Here is a 21536-nt window from a genome sequence, read left to right on the forward strand (position 1 = left end):
AGATCTGGTGTTGGACTTCTGTATAGGTAGAAATTTTTAGCCGTGTAAGTTTTTTCTCTTTCTGTGTGTCTCTAGGTCTATTTTACAGTTTATTTAGGTTACCATATTCATTGGAGACATTAGAAAAAATGGAGCTGTTTTTGCTAATCCAGATCCTTGAAACTGTTTAATACTACTATTTATGAGATACCTGATTCAGGTCTGAATAAAACATGCCTCCTGCAGAACTTTCAGTTTTGAATTGTTTCCCTGCACAAACTTTGATATGATTTTTTTATTAATAGAATAACTCCAGTAGAGATATGTTCTAAAAATATTCCTGATTATGGGAGCTGCACTATTTTAGGCCAAGTGCTTTGTTTGTATTAAGGTAATACTGGCAAAAATTCTGAAAGTTAAAGTGGGTCAGAATGTCCTTGTCCATCATGGTGAAATCTGGGCCCTGCTGGAAGTTGTTTCCTCTGTTTAATGTCTGAGTTTTCTCTGAGCAATTCCAAGAGACTTCTTCCAGAGAGCTGTACACAGTGTTTTCAAAGGCCACTCATGACAAACTGAGTGGCTGCATGACAGAAGTCATCTGCAGTACAACAATGGACAGTTGTTATTTAAAAGGTCCCTTTCTGGGAATAACCACTGGGAAGTGTTTGAGAACACCTGGTTTGAATATATAGTTCTTTCTTCTGTTGCTCTATTTAATCTGTCTAGTTGGAAATGCTGAGATACTTAGCATTAAGTCTCACACACAATGTTATGGGAAGTGGTACAGCAAAGTTCAGATTTTATTGTTGCCCTGCCCTTTCACCAGTTTTTCATCAAACACAGCAAAACTACTGTGGGTTGTAGCCCTATTGTCTGCATTGGATTAAATTCAATCTTGAAATGTTGTAACTTAAGTCTACAGGTTGAAATCAGTGGGTTAAATTCTAACAACTTTCTGAGTATTGATTTACAGTTCTAGAAAGAAGAGGAACCTACCTCAGTAAGCGTGCTGCTTGTTGTACTAAGAGGGTATATTCTAGTGCACAAGATGTATCTGATGGTTGTTTGCCTGTGCATACATAAATGTATTCTTTCTCTTGGCCATGTGGATATCTATATATCCATAGATATATAGATACCTATGAAATGAATTGGGATATTTTTTTGCAATTCTGACAGTCTGTGCTTCTCTTCTACTGTTGTACCTTCAAAGAGTACAAACAGAAGGTGAAACTAGGCTTCCATTTTGTAGACAGTCTCTGCTTGTTTTTCAGCTCTTCCTTTACTTGCCTCCTCTTCCACATGGCAATTCATTGCAGGTGCATCATTGCAGGGGAGATAGTATATCTCCTGGAAATTGAAATTAGCCTAGTTGTTAATGTTGCAAGTTAGCCATGCAGAAACTCAAAATCTGAAAAATCATGGAGTTTTCAAACCTGCAGTAATTTTCTTTTCCAAGACATGATAGCCTGTCTACCTGACTGAACATTTGTCTTTTTGTTTGTTTGTTGGTTTGTTTGTTTCCAAAGAATATTCCCATCCCATAATGATGAAGTTGCCCTGGCCACAGTAGAGTTCACTGCACAAGTCTAAAAAAATACTTGGTGTTTAATTCCAACTTCTTTTTCAGAATGGTTTAAGCTGGCAAACATCCCAAATAGGATGAAGAGATATAAATTATGGCAAAGCAGGAAAAAACCCTGGAAATGTAAAAAAGAGATTGTTTTAGGCATCACAAATGTAGAAACAGTTGAAACCTTCTATTTATGAATTATTGGAAGGGTGCATTCAGCAGTGTGTCCTCCTCTTCCACCAGGCCCAGACTAGCTTAGGTGGCCATTCGCCTGATTACTTGCCTGTCAGTGTACCCACTGTATTTGGCTCTCCACGGTGTCTGTAGGGTGATGGATAGGAAGAGAGCACCATTGTTTCCCATTTCTTTATGCTCATGTACTGTTTGTGTTCTTATGACTGGAGAAGGCAAAGAAACAGAGTATTTTGCACTAGAAAATTAATTCCCTTCATTGAAAGTAATGACGGTGCTTTTATAACCTGGAAGTGTTACATTCCCAAATAAATATACACTCATTCAAGTTTCTGCTATGGCTACATTCCTGCCCATTTCCACACTAGTAAAAACAACACGGGGTGTTTTGACACCAGCTCACACTTGAGCAGCAGCAAGGGTGTTGTTTTTTCCTAGCTGCTGTGGTAGCTATTATAGTTTATTGTATGAGCCACGGTGCCTTGGAAACCCAATTGAAGTCATGCCCTGTTGTTCCAGGCACCCTACAGACTAATAGTAAGAATAAAAACCCAGGTCCTTACTACCTCTGACAGCTTGCAGTCTAGTTTTAAGACTGAATGCAATGAGTAGATAAAACAGAAAAATAGGTTTGGGAAGGCAAGAGTATAAAGCAAGCACAAATTAAAAGCAGAGATCTCAGATCATTGTCTTTCTGACTATTTTATTTACTTGCTAAATGCCATTTGGACTTTCTTGCTTCCTCAAATTTACATTTAGAGTGTGGTTGTGATGCACATCTGTTTTAAAGTTTTTGCCTACTACCACACACATGGTAAATGGTGTGGCACTTTTACTTTTAGAAGATTTTCTGTTAATATGAGTGATGACAAAGCTTATTTTTTTTTTTTTTTTACATTGATATGAGATTGAGTATTCTTGCATCAAATAGAGGGTTAAAACAGTCAGGCAATTCTGTAGGCATGTAAATATTAGTTATATGTTAATTAAAGAGGCTGGCTTTCCTTCTTTCTGACTTGAATGGGCGTTTCAGATACCTAAATTCATATTTAATATAATAGAATTATAATGCTAGATATAAATAGTTGTGATTGTGAACATATAAAGGAAGGGAAAGCTAGAATCTGATTTTTAGTTTTAATCTACTTTGTTTAATTTTGAAGAAATATTTTCTTTGCATTCAGTGGTCCTCATCTCTTCATCTATTGTTCATACTTCTAGTATGCGCTAGCTTTGAGAAAATGCAAGATTTTGAAATTAAAGGATGATATTCATAATGTGAATGAGGCTATGTTATGCATGGAGAAAAAAATAAAGACCTTAAGTTGTATTCTTTTTTACACTTAAAATCTGTTCTGACTATTTTGTAGATCTTTGCAGCAGCATAATGTGATGGTGGTTGGATGTTGAAAAAGTAGATTCAGGTAGGGACTCTGACCAAGTTCACATTGTAAACTCTACAAAAGTTGGAGAGTTTGGGGGACAGGAACAATCATTTGCTGCGTGTAATGACCTCTTGAGAATCTAGGTCATGTACTCTATTCAGGTTATTTTGAGAGCTATCTTGTTGTATATCCTAATGTATTCTCTGCAATTGGGTTATTCAGTATTCAAAAATTAGTCTTAATTTTAATTATTTCCCAGTCTGCTGGTTACCTATCCCAAAACTATCCCATGGTAGGGTTAAGGTCCAAGAGGAGTAGAGTATTTTAGATTGGTGCTTGAAGTGTTTGTATGAGTCGTATTTCATGTGAAACTTTACGCTGAAAATTCCTTGTTTTAATAGTTCCTCCTCTCCCAACAAAATAATAAAAAAAGAGTGGAGCTCATGTTTTGGTTAATAAATTTACAGAATCAGAATCACAGAATCATTTAGAAAGGAAAAGTCCTCTGAGATCATCAAATCCATGATGATCAAATCTATGACTTAACACCACCATATCAACTAGACCATGGCTCTGAGTGCCGCATTGTCTTTTCTTAAACACCTCTGGGACAGTCACTCCACAACCTCATTGGGCAGCCCATTCCAATGTTGCATCACATTTTCTGTGAAGAAATTCTTCCTAATGTCCAACCTAAACCACCCCTAGTGCAGCTTAAGACTCCTCTTGTCCTGTCACTGGTTTCTTGGGAGAAGAGACTGACACCAACCTGGCTACAGCCTCCTTTCAGGTAGTTGTAGAGAATGATAAGGTCCCTGCTGAGCCTCCTTTCTGCAGGCTAAGCAACCCCAGATCCCTCAGCCACTTTGCATAAGACTTGTGCTCCAGGCCCTTCATCAGATTCATTGTCCTTCTTTGGATCTGTATTTTCCATTGCCACTTAATTATGTGCCTGTTTGTACAATGCATCTCCGCCCTGTGAGAAACCTGAATGAAAATCTTAGCTGCAAAGAGTGATGTCCAGGATCAAATGCTCTTGCTTAGATACACCTCTGTCACTGCTTGAATAACAGTGTAGCAAGTAAGAGTAAAGAAAATTATTTTATGGATGAAGGCTTTTTGCTCTCTAGCACCTGGATGTTTTAAGTTTTCTTTTGCACAAAACCACTTTACACTTCTGTCTTTCATTTACCTAGTAAAAGTCAGATATATCTCCTCTCCAACATGTCAAGTGTGAGGGTACTGCAAAGCATTTCTCACTCTAAGATTTAAGTCCAATTGTATCTCACCAGTTCTTCACCCCCTTACACATTGCTGGGAGTAGATAATTCCTACTCTATTTAGTCCTGATTTTAGGATGTATTTCTTTTAAATACAGTGATAAATTTGAAAGGAGTTTGCCCCATTCTTTTCCTAAACTTTTTGTGTACAAATGAACTTTTTGTTCATACCACTAGGAAATAAAAAACAATAAAGAGCTTAAAGAGGCTCCTTTATGAGTTTGCTAGTAGTTTTTCTAGGGACAGGTTTTTAGATTGTGAGATTTGGGTGTTGGAGTTTCTTCAGTGAGAGTATACAGCACATTTTTCTGGTTATATTGGTTCTTGAGTTTTCAATAGGAATCAGATGTATTGTTCACACTATCATTTCAGTGGTCCTCAGTGTGATAAAATATTAAGAGTGTCAGATCTTGAATAAGAATAATATCAGATAAAGGAAGGAAATTGTCTAACCAGTCAACTGTCTGGCTTGAGGAAAAGAGCTTAGGAGATCTGAGTTTTGAAGGGGGTTCTTTACAAGGTTGGGGAGTGGCAGACAACAATTCCTTGGCTTTAAAACATGTTAATTCTACAGTTGCCTAGATCTCTATTACTCTGTCTCAAAGGTCTTCAGGCCTATGCAGAATCCTATTTTGGGATCTGGCACTCAGAATGTAAGGCTAAATTTTTAATTAAAACCCTACATGTTTTCCTTTCAAAAATATTACTTAATTGGATTAATCAATATGTATGGAGTAGGGAGAAACTCTTAGACAGGAAATTCTTAAAATGGAAACAATTTGAATCAACGTTTTAGAAGAAATATTCACAATGCCTAAAATTAAAAATAGCCTGAGGGGATGAATAGGAGGATTTATATCTAAAAATGCCCCAAGGGAACTTCTCTCGTGAAATTCCCCTCAAAATAAATATTTTTCTGATCAGCTTTGGATAGAGAGAACTCATTACTCCATGAGATATAAGCCAGAATCAGTCACTGTATGAAACACAGACCAGATGCATTCCCTTTATACTTTACACCATCAAAGTGCCTTTTATTCACATTCCCCACATGAAAATCTGTCTTCAACATCCTTCTAGAAAAAAAAAATCAATATAATAATAATTTTTATAATGAGTAGAAAAATGTGCAATAGGAGGAAGAACATTTTTATATCTTCTAATGAAATGCTGTGCACAGATTGGTGGGCTAGCACTGCCTCTGGGCCAGTATGGTGTGTGCTGACATGCAGAATGATATCAGTTCACTTCCTCAGCTTAGAACTACTTGTTGGCACAAAACTTCTGATAAACCAATAAATATGTGCTGCCTTTGAATGCAACCAGTTTCATATGAGCTAGCTCAACTGTTTTGCCAGGCTATTGCATCTCCAGGTATTAGCTTCCCAAAATCTGGGCCTCCTCTAAATGACTTACCTAAATGCCAAAGTGACAGAAGTAGAATTGAAAATGTATGCTCCTGACTGTTAGTTTATCTATTGCATAGCCCATCTTTCCTTCTGCACTATGAAAAACGTTAGAATTGCTTTGTTTTCTAGAAGTGAAAAATACAGGAGAAAAGGATCATCTAAGCCCAAGTTAGAGACTTTTACAATAATTGTTTTTACTCCCAATTCTAGAGTAGTCTATAGGCAAGGATTTTGATAATTTTTGTTTCTGGATTTTAGGCCTTGTTCTGTTTCCCTGTACCTAATATTAACCTATATGTATTGGAAACTAGCAAAAGTCTTGTCTGTAGTACAAAGGAGAGTCTGGATGAATTGGAAAACACAAATTAATTGTGAACATAATTGCACTTCTGGTGGATAATTGCAATTGTAAGTCAAGCAAGACAGCTTCTAACACTTGGGTCAGATTTTTAATTCTGTGATCTAAATTATTAATGAGGATATTTTCATAAGCTTTTTGCATAAAAATTGACTTCATAACAGAGAGGTCAGCTGGTCTTGTCTTCTAGCCTTTATGATTCTCAGTGATAATCAGAAGCTGTTTTCCCATAAATGTATGCTGGTTTTATGCACCCTGACATACATACCAGACGTAGGTGGTGAATTACTTACAAGCTTTATGGAGCAAAAATTAATTCTTTAGGTTCTAGTTGAAAGAGTGATTTAACAGCTTGGGAATCTTGAAAGCTGTATTGAGTCTATTATGTAAAGCCCAATGCCCGCTACTTTTCACAGTGTGGCTGCAGTCAGATGAAGTGGTATGATGCATAAAGAAAACAAATTGATCAGTAGAAGCATGTATAATACTATCATATAAATCAGTAGTGTTTCCACATCTGATAGACAGATGAACACATTATATCTTGAGACTGATATCGTGTCAATATAAGAAGATTTGAGACAAGCAGCAAGGTTGATTAGGAGTATAAAGATTTTTATAAGAGGAGAGTGAAAGGTTGAGATTATTTATGCAGAAGATGGATTGAAAACTTCTATAACCTGTCTCCTAAAGCAAGATTTAAGAGCCCATCCAGTATCATCAAATAGAATAAATTCAAAACAAATAAGCAAGAATTTTATTTTGTACCTGAAACACAAAGAAATGACAGAATTCAAGGTCACAAAGATGGAAATTTAAGATAATTCAGAAAGATATTTGGCACCATTTTCAATTAGAATTTTAAACAGTAAACATATGAGGTTTTAGAAAAGATAAATCACTTTAAAGTGCCCGAGTCAAACAGTCAAACATATACTTCCACTATAATGGTTTATTACATCTTCTTAGGGTGTGTCTTGGCTCACTGACTTTATGAATATTGAGTAAGAGTTAGGATATTTGACAAAATGAACAATTATTTATATTCATGGTGACAATTTCCCTTCCTTTGGCAATCTGAATTAAGTTGTTATAATTTATCTCTGCTCTGTTTGTCAAGAAAAAAGAATGGATGGCAGCTCTGATTTCCCTTTCTGTCCCCAGAAAGTAGATGTGATAGTTGCCTTTCAGAGATTCAAAGGGTCAAATATTTTGAAGACTCTTTCATTCACATCTCCTGTTAATGATCTATAAACAGGTCTGGGACTACAGAAAATATCTAATTCTGTGCTTCTTTTTTGGCATTTTGCTGCTTAGATAAATGAGAGATGTTATGCTTTACAATTTCAGGGATGTTAAGCTGGAAGACACACTTACTGGGTGTGTTTTAGTCTAAAAACACCCATACCTTGAAAATTTTTCTGCCTCTGAGTGTCTCAATTTCTGTATTGTGAGAGTCTTACCATGATAATATGGAGAAATTAATACATTCCTAAGAAGTTTTTTTATTAAAAAAAAAAAAAAATTCTTAACAAGAGTGTCTCCTACTCCAATTTACAGAACAAAAAATTCCAAGCCTAAAATGTAACCCTTCTTGATCAGGGCACTTGAAAGCTGGATCAGAATCTGAATTCTGAAGCTACTTTTACTCTCCACAGATTCAAAACCTTAAATCCCATTTGTGTTAGCTGTCAAATTAGCAAGCTATGGTTGTGATTAGAATACCTTACAGAGAGAATTTCTGCTCAAACGAAATAAAATTCAGTTGCAGAGTTAAAGGAATAAATACTGGAATTTCCCCCCAAAATAACCCCTGAAATAAATAATTATAACTTGTGAAAATCAGAGAATATTAATGTTGAAAATGCCAGTCAAGCAGGTCAAGACCAGGTTACTTAGTGCCATGTCCAGGCCAGTCTTGAGTTTTGTTTGTTTTCTTCACAGTGAAATTTATCTTCCTGATTTATGATATCAGAATTTCCCAGGTACCAGCTGGCACCTGCTGTAACTTGTCCTTTCCCTGAGCAGAGATTTTGCTACCTGATGCCACTAGGGTTCTTAAGTGCTGCCAGAGAGCTGCTCCTGCTGCCACTTGTCCCCAGTGCCTGACAGAAAGGTGACTCCAGACAGGGTGGATCCCCTCCAGGTGCGGGTATGCACACGTCTGTGTTAAAAGGTACTGTTAGCCAGTGCTTTGCTCATCTTTGCCCCCAAGGGACACCCCAACTAACCAGCTGCTCCTCAGTTGGATCCAGGATCCCTGTTCCCAGCCTACAGGGTAGTGACTGTCAGTCCAGCCAGTGGTCCTTGTTGTCCTCCACACCCCATTTGACTGTGGGAAACCATGTCACAGGCTTTGTTAAATCAAAATAAACAGCACACACTGCTCATCCTTCATTCACCAAACCAGTCCTGTATTCATGCTGAGCTCTCAGGTGACACAGTTCAAATGTATCATGTTTATTCCTGGTCATTTCTTGTTTTTCATATCCTGAGAGTCATTTTCTGGAGAATTAGATGTGTCACCTTCCCAGGGACAGAGGGTGATTAACCTGTATTTACCTGGAGTAATGAGTGCAGAATTTGAGGTGTTTGTTCAGCGACCATGGTCAGAAGTTTGGCTTATTATCTGATTAATTTTTCTCTCTGTTTGCCTCACTTCTTGGCTATAAATACTCTGTTAGAATAATGCAAAGGGTTTGGGATTAAAATTCTGTTAACTCAGAAAAAAACTGTTCTAAGGACAATTAATTTGAGGTTACTTGAGAACTTCCATAAACGTAACTGTTTAAACATGGAACATGGAAATGTTAGAGTGTTCTCAATATGCAGAAGGAAAGGTAGTAAGAGGCAAATCACAAGTGTTCATAAAATATAGCATGACTTTGAGCACTCTAATAAACAGGCTATTCAGTCTTGCTACAGTACAAATGCCTGTGGTAGTAAATCTGTCGGACACTGCTACGATGTGAGGAAGGAAAGAGGTTGAAGGACATTCAACTGGGCAGAGGCAGATGGAGGCAGAGTGATTGGTGTGATTGGTGAGAAAGTAAAATTAAGGGAGAGTCTATTGGGAAACCAATTGATTTGTGAGGTGTTAATAAGCTGTGGACACACTCCCATGTGACTCTGAAGGACAGCCCATGAGCTCTGAAAACTGAATTGACTAACAAATATGAAAATTTTGTCAGTCCCATATGAGCAGGGAAATGAATGGAATGCTTTTATGAGAATCAATGTGCCTAGCAACTGTGATGCTCTGAAGAGGATCCATAGAAATTTCTGTGGAAAAGTTGCTGCTGATTCTGGTCAAGGTAGATCAAGACATTAGTGTGAATACAGGCCATGTTTATCAGAGTAATTTGTCCAGGAACAAAGGTGGCAATGCACAAGGAATGGACAAACCATAGGACAAACCAAGTGCAGGACCATAGGGAATACCTAGGGAAAATAGTATTCAGTAAGCCATTAGCTGTGCATGGGAGCCTAAAGAGATGTGTTAGCTAAATATCTGTTTTCCCTCACAGGAAGAGGTAATTTCTTAATTGGTTATACTTGGAAGCGATGTGGCATGGGGCTATACTGTTCCACTCAGGAGAGCATGCTAGGCTTATGTAGTTTGATTTATTAGAGCTAAAAGACTTTTATGTTCTATATTTGACAGTATAGCACATGGAAAGTTCAGTTTGGTTTTTCGTGTTTGTCAAAATGTTGTTCCCTTTGTCTCACTTAGATATTTCGCTTGCGGGAGCCTCAAGTGTGCGTGGAGCCCGCCTTGTTCTCACACAGATTGTTGCTCTTCTGATGAAGAGGTTTCACCATACAAGGCGAGACTGGAGAGGAAGCCTGTCAAATGTGCTGCTGCCCATCCTCTTTGTTGCACTGGCAATGGCCTTGTTTAGTGTGAAGCCACTGGCTATCGATTATCCTTCTCTCAAGCTGACGCCAAGACTTTATGACAATGCAGAATCCTTCTTTAGGTAAAGGGCTCATCTATCATCATCAATATCCAGGGTTCTGGGACCTCTACCTTGGAGTTCTCCTATCGTAAAGACTTTCTTGTATTCTAGAAAGAATGATAGGTTGCTTTTTAGAATAGTTATGTGGATTTTTTTTAGATGTTTAGTACACTTTTATAGATTATTATAAGGGAAAGATAAAATTAGAAAAGCTTTGTGTGAAGGATTTTCTGGAGGAAAGGGCAAAGACTTCGGAGAAGATTGAACTCAAATCAATACCAGCCATGACCATTTATATGTAAATGAACAAGTGTATTGAACAAGCATATTTGAATGAGCCTTTGCTTCATTTAAAAAAATTGCTTAGGCCGGAAGTTATTTTCTCAAAACAATTCTTGGGTTTGAAAATGCTGCACAGTATTTACAAAGCCTGCTGCTCTTCTTATTCAACCTAATTTCTGTATGTTCAGCTTTGAAGCCAACTAGATTATTTATTTATTTATTTTTAATGTGCAGTATCTATAAAGTTAATCTATATACAGTGCTAATCACATATATAAGTAATTTTCTCTACTGTGCAAATATACAGATGAACATAGCAAGATGCTCTTTGAATTTATAAATATAATATAAATTTGTTTTATAAGCATAAAAACACTTTAGCAATGCCAACCACTAGAAAAGCATGATTATAAGGAGAAGGATGCCTATGGGTAGATGTTGAGATTTGTTTAGCCATAACTGTAATGAATTTTCTTTACATGTTCACATAAAGTTTTTTGAAATGAGATTATTTTGGTATGTTTCCTATGCATGGATTTTATCAGCCTTTAATTTCTTGGAAAATACATAGGACATTGAGACTGAAGGTTAATAGAGCTAGACATATTAACATGTCTTTATTTCTTTTCTTTTTTTATTTTTCTTTTCCCTTCACTCCTTATACCCCTGTGGCCCTCTTTGAACAGCACTGAAGATGGTAACCTAGGAAAACTTTCTCAGGTTCTACTGGGATATTTCTCTGATTGGGACCACAGATGCATGCATTCACAACATGGGTAATTGTAACTAATGTAACTATTTCCTTAATTCAAATATTGAACATTTCATTTTTTTTTCTTTCTGTGTAATGGATTATCTTAGCCTTTTTTTGGCAGCATGGAGTTAGTGACAAATCATTTCTGATAAAGGAGCTGGCATCCAGGTGAAGAACAAAGTAGGCTTTACTGTTAAAGGTCTGATCCATACATCTTAAAAGTCAGTGGCAGCTTTCTGATTAATTTCAGGATGATTTTGATCAAGCCTGATGTCCATATAAAGGATGAATAGACAATAAAGAAAATATTTATTAGGAAGCCTTCTAGATTTCCAAATTCAGGAATGAAGTGGTGACAATGCTTTAATAATTGCTGCAAGTATGAGACATGAAGCTCATTTGATGCCTATATAAATATTTTTAGTAAATCAACTTTGATAAAAGTGGGTAAAATTTGTATCACTCTAGACACAGCTGCTGCTGTGATCAAATGCTAAGGCATTAGCATGCCAGATCTACTCATTATTCTCTGGATTTCTTCTGTTAAGTGGCATATTTCTTTCATTCCTAGTTATAATTTTTATTATGTTTATTCCCATTAGAAAAAATAATTCATGCTGGCAGACAGAATCTATGTCACCTCAGGATTCATGCAGATGTGTGTCTGAACAGGAGGTATGTAATTTTTTATTTACTTATGTATGTAAAAAATGTATGTGTGTATATTACTTCTAATTCCTTGGCTGCTGTTTTTGAAAGGCTGGTGAAAGTGATGAGGAAATAAATCCTCAAAGGTCCAACTTCGTTATGATTGGAGACTTGCTTCTGTTTCACCCAATGAAATTATACACAATTTTCTTGTTTGTATGTAGATAAATATATGTTTATATACATATGTGCACTAGAAATGACTATAGATTGATCTGAAATAATAGGATCAGAAACAGCTGAACTATTTTCAGCAGATGCAACTTACTTTAAATATGTTATAGGACTCTTGATTAAGAAAATCCTCCATGTACAACAAGGTTAAAACAACACTTCCACAATGTCTGGACGACTACCTACTTTCAAAGGGAAGGGTGGGTGAATCTAGCTGGTAGAACCTATCAGGGAATTTACACATAAATGAGATTCAATTGTTGGAGTTTGCTTTTGGTTTGAATTTTGGATTTCAAAATACAACAGGCTTCAAGAAATGATTGATTTTGAAAAACATAAGTAATTTCTGACCTTCTTAACAAATTATTTTTCTTGCTGACTTGCTCTGAGTTGAGTTAAAAACAAAAATATGAAACTGTGTTTGAGGTGACAAATGTATTTCCCCAAAAGGGAATATCCTAAAAAAAAAAAAAAAGGTTTTTTTTTAAATAAAGATATAATTATTTAGAATAAGAGTTGCTATATGAAATATAGCATTACAGTTTTGGGAAAAATGAAAGGAGGAAACTTATTTTTTACTTTTCTGGATGAGGAATAAGTTTGCCTCTACTAAAATACTAAAGAGACTTAAGTACAAGAAGGTTGAATAAAATACAAATGGGAACTTTCACAGGGAGAGGTCTATTAACCATGAAAACTGAAAGAAGTCACTTGAAAGAGGAGACAGAACTATCTGTGAGCTATAGAAGAGCAATCTTTGAGAGTGAATTTTTATTTTCTGTAGGTTTGTGACATCAAATAAACATTAAAATTTTTCATTTGATTGGCATAAAGTGCTTTGTAAAGCTTCTGAGATAATTGAGTCTAATATCTGTCAGCTTTTCTGTGGTTGTGAGAATGTCCCAAAGAATCACTAGATGACATTTTCCTTTATTCTTCTCTTCAGCTCATCAATGAAATTTTTAGAAGCTTATAACATTAATTAGAATTTTGCTTTTATCTCATATTTATCTGGTGCTTATTTTGTGTTTCTTCTCAGGAAAAACAAATAAAAAGCAGTCTTGCCTTTTTCATTGCTGTAAACATTCTTAAGCTTATATACAAGTTTTGATGTTTTCAAAACAAACTGACTGACAGGGTTGCAAGAGAAATCAAAGGGATTTCTAATGTGTAGGTGGCACAATCATTTGAGTTGCCTTATAAACATAAAAATATTCATAATTTATTAAAAATCTGTTAAAGCTGGGAAAGGCAAATAGAAGTAAAAAGAAGTGCTATAAAATCTAGATCAAAATCCAAAAATAAGGCTAAATGTAGTGCCACTGCTTTTAAAAGTGTTTTACTTATTTTATATATACTTTTTTCAGATGTGCCCAACTTTCAATACCTCTGCTCCCTATGTGAAGAATAAGAAAGGACATATTTTGTATAATCTTTCAGGGTTCCCTGTGGAAGAGTATTTAGTGAGGTCTTCCAACAAAACAAGGTAACCTTAAAATGTCTAAGCTTTGCTTATCCTTTGTGTATAAACCCCATAGTCCTTCCTGATCCAAAGCATAGACATTTGTCACTGAGAATATGAAGGGTTGTTGTCTTTATTTGGTGATTGTTATCAAGGTGTAGAGTTAGGCTGTGATTCAAGGTAATGTGAAAGGCCCTCAATGGTCACATCTCAGAACTTCCTCCAACAGCTGCATGATCTCCTCTAAGCATATTCTGGAGTTTCTTCCACATAGTGAGTTATTTCAGCATCTCAGAGATGCATATCTAAACCAGGTGAACAATATAATTTTCATTCCTCAGAGACTCAATCAAATAGAGGTGGATATGCTCCAATTAATATTTTCTTTGAAGTAAAAAGGGCTGGTATGCCCCTGGCAATACTTCATATTCTGTGATGTCAGCAACAAAGGTTATCTGCTGTATTTTGAAGTTTGTTTATGTGACTTTACAACTCAACCACTGCTGATAATGTAAGTAGAAATATTAGACCATGTATGATTTTATCGAGGAGAAGAAAGTGTTAGCCACTTATATATTAAAAGAAGGGGCATCTGATTTGATAGAGGTAAGCATCTTTGGATGAAAGATTTGAGCTAACATATGAATTGTTTAGGAAGAAAAAAAGCTGTTCAAGATGCTTCTGAAGTCAGTAATACCTCACTTGCTCACAACTCTTCCTACTGCTCAAAGATTTCAGCTTTCAGAAAGCAATAATTCTTATCTAAGGGAATACCTTTTCTGGAAAAAAGCCAATAATATTCACCTGATTAAAAAATACATTGTCCCCCTTCTTTTTAACAGGGAAGGAGTTTGTGAGGAGTGAAGTTTTACTTTCAGTTGAAAAATAAAGCGTTAGTGAAGCTATCTCAACTTTACCCTTGCAAGAAAACTGCAGAGCTTAAGGCAGATAACTTTTTGTTTCATTTCTATTATCAGATATGGTGGTTGGTCTTTTGGAGGGAGGAAAACATTTGAACTTCAAGATAAAAAATTGAATAACACCAAATCTCAGCCTCTGGCTAAGGTAAGAGTTGCATTTATGTGTGCACATCTGTATGTATGTATTGATTACTTTTTCAGGCTTCAGACATCACAACACTTAGTAAATAATAAATCACTACATGAAATCCTTGCACTTGAATCACTGGGAAAAAATCCCCTATCTCTTATTGTCTAACTCTCTTCATAATTCTTGAAGTAACCTCCTGTATTTGATAAACTGTTTTAAATGAGTAAAATGATATACCTTTTTTTTTCTCCCAGTGAACTCATTTTAGAATCTAAGTTTAAAACTTGTTTTTAGATAGTCAGCCAAATAATATTTTTGTTTGTATTCTGCAAAAAGCTGATGTCAGAATTGGCCAAAGTGCATCGAACATCACAGTAATGGGTTGCTGTTGATGCTTTTTCATGCCTACAAGGGATACTTTACTTTGCTTCATTTCTCTCACCTTCCTCCCCCTAAGAGTAAAGACATCCTGCAGGAGCAACTCCTTCTGCATAACAAACATACTATTCTTTTCTCAAAAGATCCTTTCTAAAACATTACAAGGGAAATAAAATCGCCTTCATTGGTAAGTGCTTGTTAGCCTCCAGGTCTCATCCCAAGTTTTCACAATATGGAGATACTGTACCTCTCCACTGCATACCAAAAGGCCTTAAGGAAAAGCCCTTTATTGCAGCTGTGCTTAGAATAATCCTTCTTTGATTTTTGGGATCCATTCAAATGCAGATGCATTACAAGTAGAGGAACAGCAGTCTTGGAGAAGTATTGATACATATCAGTGAGAGGTCTCTACTTTTGTATTTGAGGCAAATAAGATTTGTTAAGAGGAAGCTGTGCCTTTTCCAGATTCTAGATTAGGATGGAAAGGAAATAATTTGTAATCTCTCTTCTAGTCCCATGTATTTTATAGGTTCGAACTCCAGTTCCATCATTCCTTCATGAGAAACCTGAAAGTTTTCAGCAATATTTTTTTTCTGACTTCCATTTTTTCCTGTGTATCTTCAATCATTTTAGATTCTTGTTTTGACATGTTTGCACTGTGGTCCTTTTTTTTTAGTGTGTTTGGTATAGAACACCACCTGCCATCAGGACAGGGATAAATTATAGTTGTAGTCTTAGTAAGTAAGCTTCATATTTCAGACCCAAAGTAAATAGTGGAGTAAATTTATAAAGGGCACTGTGTTAGCTAAAGCATCTCCTGGAAATGTCTTTCAAGGGATGCAATGTCAAGTTATTGCATTAACCTTTCAGTAACTAATGACCAGACTTCTACTTTGACCTTTCAGGTCTGTTCATGAGACAGTGAATGTACCATTTAAATAGCCTGGTATAAAAGAAAATAAGAAATTTGCATTTGAAGAGAATTACTGTGTGATTCACTTCATTTTAGAAAATTTCTGAATCTTTATGCATTCTTCTCCAGTACTTGAAAAGCCAACAATTTTTCTTGTTCAAATTAAAAATATTTATTTAGTATCTATTTTACTGTACCTAATCATACTGTGCTGTATATACTACATACATGGTATATGCATGCACATGAAGAATGTGTATATGTGCATACAAATATCTATGACATGACAAATATGGCTGATTAAAAGCATTGATTATTGCCATTCATTGATGATCAGTGCTATGTAGCAAAAGCACAACTTCTCTTTTTTTTTTTTTTTTTTTTTTGTATTTTCTTGACTGTATATTCTTTGGCTTCCTTTGGTAACATGGCCAAAAAATTGTTCCATAATAGCTTCAGTGTTGCTGTTTTTTATAGCATAATGAAATATAGGAAGAACATGTGGTAATTTTAAATACTGCCAAAAGGCAAATTGTACTGTTCACATCTCATTTGGAAGAGTACATTTTTCCAATCCCAAAGGGTGGGGCTTGAGGCTTTATAGTACAGTAATTGTATAAGTGTCCAGAGGAATCATTTACATCTTTCTAGCTTAATATCAATCATGAATCTGGTCCAGCAATTCTGAGGGATTTCTCTGCTCCTTCTCATCCTTTTTTCTTGATAGGCCATATGTTAGCTGAAATGTCAGTCTAGCTTTATTCTGGAATATTAATGGCAAGTAAAAGATTATGTAATAATGTAAAACACGTCTTCACAGAACTTCAATCTGATGTCATAAGGGGTTGTGTTTTTCCTTGGGAATGAATTTTCCTAACTATGGATAGAATATAAAGTAAAAATTAGTTCTATTGATGCATATAGTTTTCTGTTCCTCAGCTCTTTTCTGCCCTCTGTAAATAATTACCTGTGTGGCACAAAAGTAATATGAAAGATGTTTCAGCTAGAGCTAGTACATTTCCTTTTTTTATATAATTTTGAATAAGAAACAAGTCTTTAGAAAAAAGACCTTAAATATACCTTCTGGTGAAGTGAACAACCTTAAATGTCTCTTTTTCCTGTTTATAATAAATTAAATATCCATTTGGTTATTTCTTCACAGTTTGATTCAGTTACATAATGCAGATTGGAGGATAATTCCAATTAACATGTTGGATATTGAAATATATCATTACACACAATGCTCTATTGTGCTATTCATTTGAATATTGGTTGCATTACTTTATTTCAAAGGTGCTTTCTGAATATTTGCGACCTTTCCCCTGCCTAAATTAAATGAGGATGTGTTGTCAAAATTTTGCTTTGTTGTTTTTTTAATTGCCTTCTTTTCCCCAATACAACAGACACAATTTCAGTGGAGTTTCATTATGTATGTATGTATGTAAAACTTTCTATTCTGTGAAAAACTTTTAAAAACTGAGAGAATTAGAGATGGGTGTATGGGGCTGCAAAAAAGACAGGTTACCCTTGATCACTTATTTCTGTTTTTTTGCCCTGATTGCTATTTGCATAGGAGGTCCTGCAGTGCAAAGATTTTCAGTTTTCCTCGTCGGTCTTAGGTTTTCTTTCACTACCTTTCGTTAAAGACTGCTCTTGTTGATTAATGAATGGGAGATCTAGTTTGTGAAATAATTTGTGGAAACTGAACTGGAGAAGAACAAAGGAATTTCATGACTTTGCAAAGAGGGGAAGACATTAGGGTTTGTTCTTTTTTTCTTTTCTTTAAATGTGGGGACATAGAGTTTGAGACATTTGAGAACCATTACATGGCACATGGAAGACATCCAGGTGATCAGGCACAGCTTATGTGGATTTATGAAAGGCTGGTCCTGCATGACCAACCTGACCTTCTATGACAAAGTGACCTACTTACCAGATGAGGGAAAGGCTGTGGATGTTGTCTGTCCAGACTTCAGTAAAGCATTTGACACTGTCTCCTACAGCATGCTCCTTGTAAAACTGGCTTCTTGTGGCTTGGATGGCTGACTTTTTGATGGCTAAAAAGCTGATTGTATGACTGGGCAAGAGAGTTGTGGTGCTACATCCTCTTGGTCGCTGGTCACTAGCTGTGTTCCCCAGGGCTCAGTTTTGGTAACATCCTGGTTGATGATCTGGATGTGGGGATTGAGTGTACCCTCAATAAATATGCAGATGACACTAAGCTGTATGGGTGTGTTGATCTGCTTGAAGGTAGGAAGGCTTTTCAGAGAGAGTTGGACAGACTCAGTCATTGGGCTGAGGACAACTGCACGAGGTTCTATAAGGTGAAATGCTGTGTGGCACTTGTGTCCCAGCAGCCCCATGCAGTGACACAAGCTGGTGGATAAGTGGCTTGAGAGCTTTTCGGCAGAAAAGGAACCTGAGGGTGCTGGTTGACCACCAGCTGAATATGAGCCAGTGTGCGCCCAGGTAATGACATCTTGGCCTGTATCAAGAACAGCATAGCCAGCAGGCCCAGGGCAGTGATTTTCACCTTGTATTCAGCATTTGTGAGACTGTACTTCAAGTACTGTGTTAAGTTCTGGGCACCTCACTTGAAAATAACACTGTGAGATGCTGAAATATATCCAGAGAAGAGCAGCAAGGCTTGTGAAGGGTCTAGAGAACACGTCTTATGAGAAATGGCTGAGGGAGCTGGGTTTGTTTAGTCTTGAGAACAAGAAGCTCAGGGGGGACCTCATTCCTCTCTACAACTCCCTGAAAAAAGGCTGCAGTGAGGTGGTGGCTGGTCTCTTCTGCTGAGTCTGCAGAGAGAACGAGAGGAAATTGTCTTGAGCTGAAACTGGTGAGATTCAGATTAGCTATCAGAAAAAAAAAATCACTGTGAGGGCAGTCAGGAATTAGAATAGCTTTGCCAGAGAGTTGGTGCAGTCATCCCTGGAGGTGTTTAAGAAGTGTTTGGATCTGATGTTGGGTGATGTGGTTTAGTGTTCTAGGAGTTACAGTGGTAGTGCTGGCTTAGTGGTTGGATTTGATGATGTTAAAGGTCTCTTCCAACCTTGATGATTCGATGATTCTATTGAGATTTCAAGCAGTTGTGAATACCACATAAAGAAGAGTAGAAAATGTGAAAGGTAGTGCAGGCAAGCATAATGGCAGGTCAAAGCTGCTAATTTTTTTCAAGATGGCTAACAGAGCTTGTGGTGAAGACGATTGAAGGGTGAGAGGCAGAGAAGAAATGACGGTGGACCTCAGAGTGGTTCTTGGAATCATGATCTAGGATAGATGTGAGAAAATAAAATGGAGTCAGAGTATTGTAAACCTCACCTCACAAAAATGTGGAGATTCAAACAAGTAGGTAGTGAGGAGCATTAATCAGAAGAAAATGATTAAGAAAGGGAAACAGGACAGAAGATTAGGCAGCCTACACTGGGAAATATAGAGGAGAATGTGTCAGAAAAAACAGTCAGAGTCTGGAATTAGGGTCCAAGTAAGGTTTATTTGGATAGTATCAGAAAAAAAAAAAAGGCAGAATTATCTGCAAGTAAATGAGAACAGTATCAAAAGAGAGATAAGAGAATCTTTAGGGAAGATTCTAAGATGTAACTGTATAGATGGTAATTCTAGAAATGATGGGATTTTAGGAAAGGAGTGTTAAGGCAATAAAAATGTATATTGAATCCTGTTCACCTTGCATTATGATTCAGAATCCAGAAAGACAATGAGGATTGCCCTACCTAGAATGTACAAAATGCAGAATACAAACAGCTAATATCAAAGACAGAAAGGTAAGGAGTTTTTCAACTGTTAAAAAAAAAAAAAAAAAAAAAAGGAGAAGAAAGGGTGCTATGGTGTGAGAAATCGATAGTAATCAGATGGTTTTAAGTGTCACTGAGACTGAAAATAAACATCCATAGTAATTTGACTTCATTTTCAGTATGGATAATATAGATCCAAAGGCACTATGATTAAATATACTGGGTGATAAAAATCACTTTCTAACTGCAGAGGAAACTCAAACCTCAGTATATTTGGTTTGGGGACATGTGAAGCTCTCAGCAATGGTTCTAGCAAGTGGAAGTGTGGATTAAGAGTACTTTATCAAGTCAGGGTGAATCTGCATAGATAAAGTATATGTTAAAACAGATTTGTTTCCTTGTGTTCCTCAGAGAGACTGGCTTGTCTTGTCTGCCTTAAAGTTTGTTTGCATCAATTTCCTCCATGTTCAACAAGCGACTGATGCTGGATTCTGAATCATAATGCAAAGTGAAGAGCTTTGTCTATGGAACAGCTTCATACCTTGTAAACAGTGCTTCCTTGAGCCTTTCTTTCCCCCTCTTTCTAGAATATTCTGGTCCTAGATACTTTATGCTGTGTGTCATATGTAGGTATTATTTCAAGCAGTCTCTTCGGAGTTTCAATGATTCTTCCAATTTTAGCATTAGTTTTACTCATCTTTTTATATTTTTGATCAAACAGGTAGTTGTTATTTTCACATTGTTATCCCTCTATTTGTTCAACCACATGTCTGTAAGGGAAGGGGGACACAGTGTTCCATTAAATCAGAGAATTTCAATTTAGTAATGAACATATGTCTACAGCTCCAACAACAGAAAACTGCTACATGTTGTTGAAAGACTTATGCAAATCAACCAATTCTGTTCTGCCTGGTTGACTTTCTTCTATAAATAAATGTCACAAAAAAAGAATTAGATATCCTTCATGCAATTCTTAAAGGCATGTGAACTTTCAGATCAGCATGCAGATTGAACTAATTTTTGATTGACAATTTCCGTTCTTTCTTCCAGGTGTGGTATAACCAAAAAGGTTTCCATTCGCTGCCATCCTACTTAAATGAACTCAATAACTTCATTCTGTGGCTGAATCTACCTTCTAGTGTGGATTGGAGACAGTATGGTAATTGTATTTATTCATATGTTTTGGAAAGTAGTTTTTAAATAAACTATAATAATTATAAGTATGAAAATTTTTCAGTTTACAGTAGGATTTCAGAGTTCCATTTCTCTGGAGGACTGGAAAGTGAAAATTTTAATTACAAAGAAAGTTTTTGTGGAGAATATAGTACACAGTAAGGTAAAATTTGAATTTAAAGCTCAGCATGTCATATGAGTTCCTTACAAAGGCATTCCTGTGGAATAAGTAAGTGTAAATTGGCTTGGGATATTAGTCCCTCTGAAACTGCTGCTAGGGCTTACTTAAATGGCATGACTAAGGCACAACAGACTATGGATTTATAACTTCTTTGCCACTTTGCTATATCTTCTTATATAAATATCCAGGGTAAACCCAGATTAGCCTGTAAATTCACAGAGCAATGTGATGTTTCATAGCATCCTGTTACTCAACGAGCAGGAAAGGCTACTATATCTTATTATTGTGCAAAACAAAAGAGTAATTAATATACCTGGCTTGTGAATTCTCTGATTCAGATATCCTGAACTTTATAAAAATTTGTAAAAGTAAAAATTTTATAAACTGACATCTAAAAAAATGACTGCTGCCAAAGACTCAGATGTTAACACAGAAACCCAGATGAACTTTTAGGATGTGGAAATCTAGTTTGAAATCTGACCTTGATTAACTTCACAAGTTCATGATAACTTCTATTAATTCCAGTTCCTTTGATTCTTAAAAATTCTGTTAAATAGGAATTTGGTTT

At 36.2% G+C, this 21536-nt stretch overlaps 1 protein-coding gene across 1 annotated transcript in view; it reads left to right on the forward strand.

Moving 5' to 3' along the window:
• Window positions 1-21536, forward strand: part of ABCA13 (ATP binding cassette subfamily A member 13) — a 166520-nt gene that overhangs the window by 86985 nt on the left and 57999 nt on the right. Inside the window, exons 36-41 of the mRNA XM_053950805.1 lie at window positions 9910-10156; window positions 11104-11193; window positions 11774-11846; window positions 13421-13539; window positions 14493-14580; window positions 20665-20773. Coding sequence (XP_053806780.1) covers window positions 9910-10156; window positions 11104-11193; window positions 11774-11846; window positions 13421-13539; window positions 14493-14580; window positions 20665-20773 — 726 coding nt within the window. The remainder of the gene's footprint in view (window positions 1-9909; window positions 10157-11103; window positions 11194-11773; window positions 11847-13420; window positions 13540-14492; window positions 14581-20664; window positions 20774-21536) is intronic.

Source organism: Vidua chalybeata, chromosome 1 (assembly GCF_026979565.1).
Source record: "Vidua chalybeata isolate OUT-0048 chromosome 1, bVidCha1 merged haplotype, whole genome shotgun sequence".
Classification (NCBI taxonomy): Eukaryota; Metazoa; Chordata; class Aves; order Passeriformes; family Viduidae; genus Vidua; species Vidua chalybeata.